Raw genomic sequence first — 1,763 nt, 5'->3', positions numbered from 1 at the left:
AACAAATACACCCTAGCTCATCTTCGATGACATTGACTAGTTCAACCAATAAGACCATGATCTTCTAACAGGATAGTCCGGTACGCGTGCGATTTTCGAAATTGTTGCTCCGACATCTTCAAAAGTCAACCCGTTCAGCAGCAGGAAGAGAAACATGTCAACAATGAACATGAACAGCTGCCATAGTAGGAAAAACTTCCCAAGCCAAATTCGGAATGGGTATAATACTGGTAAGATGTTTATGAAGTGGACAAGGGAGGGAAAACTTGTATCATATGTTTGCGCGCAGGTCTTGAATTGTTGCGGATAGAAAGCAAAGATGTTTGAATTCGACAACGATATATTTTTTGCTATTCACAACAACTTTCACTAGGCACTATCCGCTAGCGGATAGTTCATATCACAATTTGGCATTCTCATGGAGGATAACAACCCAGAATTTAGGATCTGCTTAGTGACCCTTGTATACTTCCGGCTCGTCGTGGTGTGCCTCTGGATGGCTTCCGACCTTGGCGTATGCATCAACCAGTTCCTTCGGTAGCGGTGGTGGGGTGGGAATGTGCGATCCATGCGCTTGGAATCCATTTTCATCGGCAACATAGCTCACCGAAACGGGGACACCATGTGGGTCAACGTACGAGTACGATCCGTGAGCGACGTTGCTTTCGTGATCTTTGGTGCCCAAATTTTTGACATGGCCTTCCTCCTGCACGACAATTCCATTGGCCGATTCATAACCGTACTTGAACTGACCGTCGCTGCTCTGCAACAACTCACTGTGCACAATTGGAATATGCTTGTGCTCTACATGGTAATCTCCGCCGGCAACTGCAACGGCCAACACAGCGGAGAAAGCGATGAACTACCGAGAGAAAGAAGAAATCATTTTATAACTCACTCTGACATCACATGGCACAAAGAAGTAGGTCCAGTCATCTTTTCATCACAAAACCGATCACTGACTGAACCAAAATCACACTGGCCAACATTCTGTTCATGCACCGAATTTTGCAACAACTTACCAATTTCATTGTTGCTTTTGGACGTTTTCAAAACTGTTAATTACACGCTATGAATTTGCTTGCTGAATGCACACTGATATCTGACCAGTGCAGTGCAATGGATATTTATACCAGGGGGGCCCAAGCCATCGATTCACGACGATGATTTGAACTCTGCTGAGTATTGCCCCTTCTACAGGGGCAGTCCCGATCGCTTGGCGAGACGATTTTCTTGCGGGCGGGAGATAAGTTCAAAATCAGATTGCCATCAGATATTTCGATGACGACCGATGATGACGATGGAGCGACGCCTCTATAAATGCAATTACCGCTAATGATCGATTGATAAGTGATCGAATTATAACCATACACATGCGTGCCCGTGGGGGCTTGACTTGGCTCACATATGTACCTACTCTACATATGCTCCGAATTTTGGTTGTCCGCTGACTGCTCTGAACCAGTGGCCGCAATTGAAAGATTTTAATGGATGTAATACCATTACTGTGAGAACATTTCACCATGCTACATAACGAATGTGGCACTTCATTATTCCTGGTTAGATTTTTAAAACGAATTGCTGCGCTTGTTTTGGGCACGTACACATATTGTGAATGCAACGAACAAATTGTAGAGCCGTCTGATCTTGAAACGATAAACTGTTGAACAATCATGAATAATAACCTCTTTTAGCCCAAATCAACAATAACCTGATCCTTTGTTATATGCCAGTAAACCCATCCGGAATGTCTAATGATTTCT

At 44.0% G+C, this 1,763-nt stretch overlaps 1 protein-coding gene across 1 annotated transcript; it reads right to left on the bottom strand.

Moving 5' to 3' along the window:
- Positions 1-451: 451 nt before the first annotated feature.
- On the bottom strand, positions 452-1,062 carry LOC131692264 (endocuticle structural glycoprotein SgAbd-2-like). The gene is made up of 2 exons (XM_058979222.1): positions 1,023-1,062; positions 452-862 (listed from the first exon to the last, which is right to left on the bottom strand). The coding sequence occupies exons 1-2, from the start codon at positions 1,029-1,031 to the stop codon at positions 452-454; spliced, it is 420 nt and encodes a 139-aa protein (XP_058835205.1). The 5' UTR covers positions 1,032-1,062.
- Positions 1,063-1,763: the final 701 nt, after the last annotated feature.

Source organism: Topomyia yanbarensis, chromosome 3 (genome assembly GCF_030247195.1).
Source record: "Topomyia yanbarensis strain Yona2022 chromosome 3, ASM3024719v1, whole genome shotgun sequence".
NCBI lineage: Eukaryota > Metazoa > Arthropoda > Insecta > Diptera > Culicidae > Topomyia > Topomyia yanbarensis.
The sequence above is the reverse complement of the archived record's forward strand: the minus strand, read 5'-3'. Positions and strand labels throughout refer to the sequence as shown.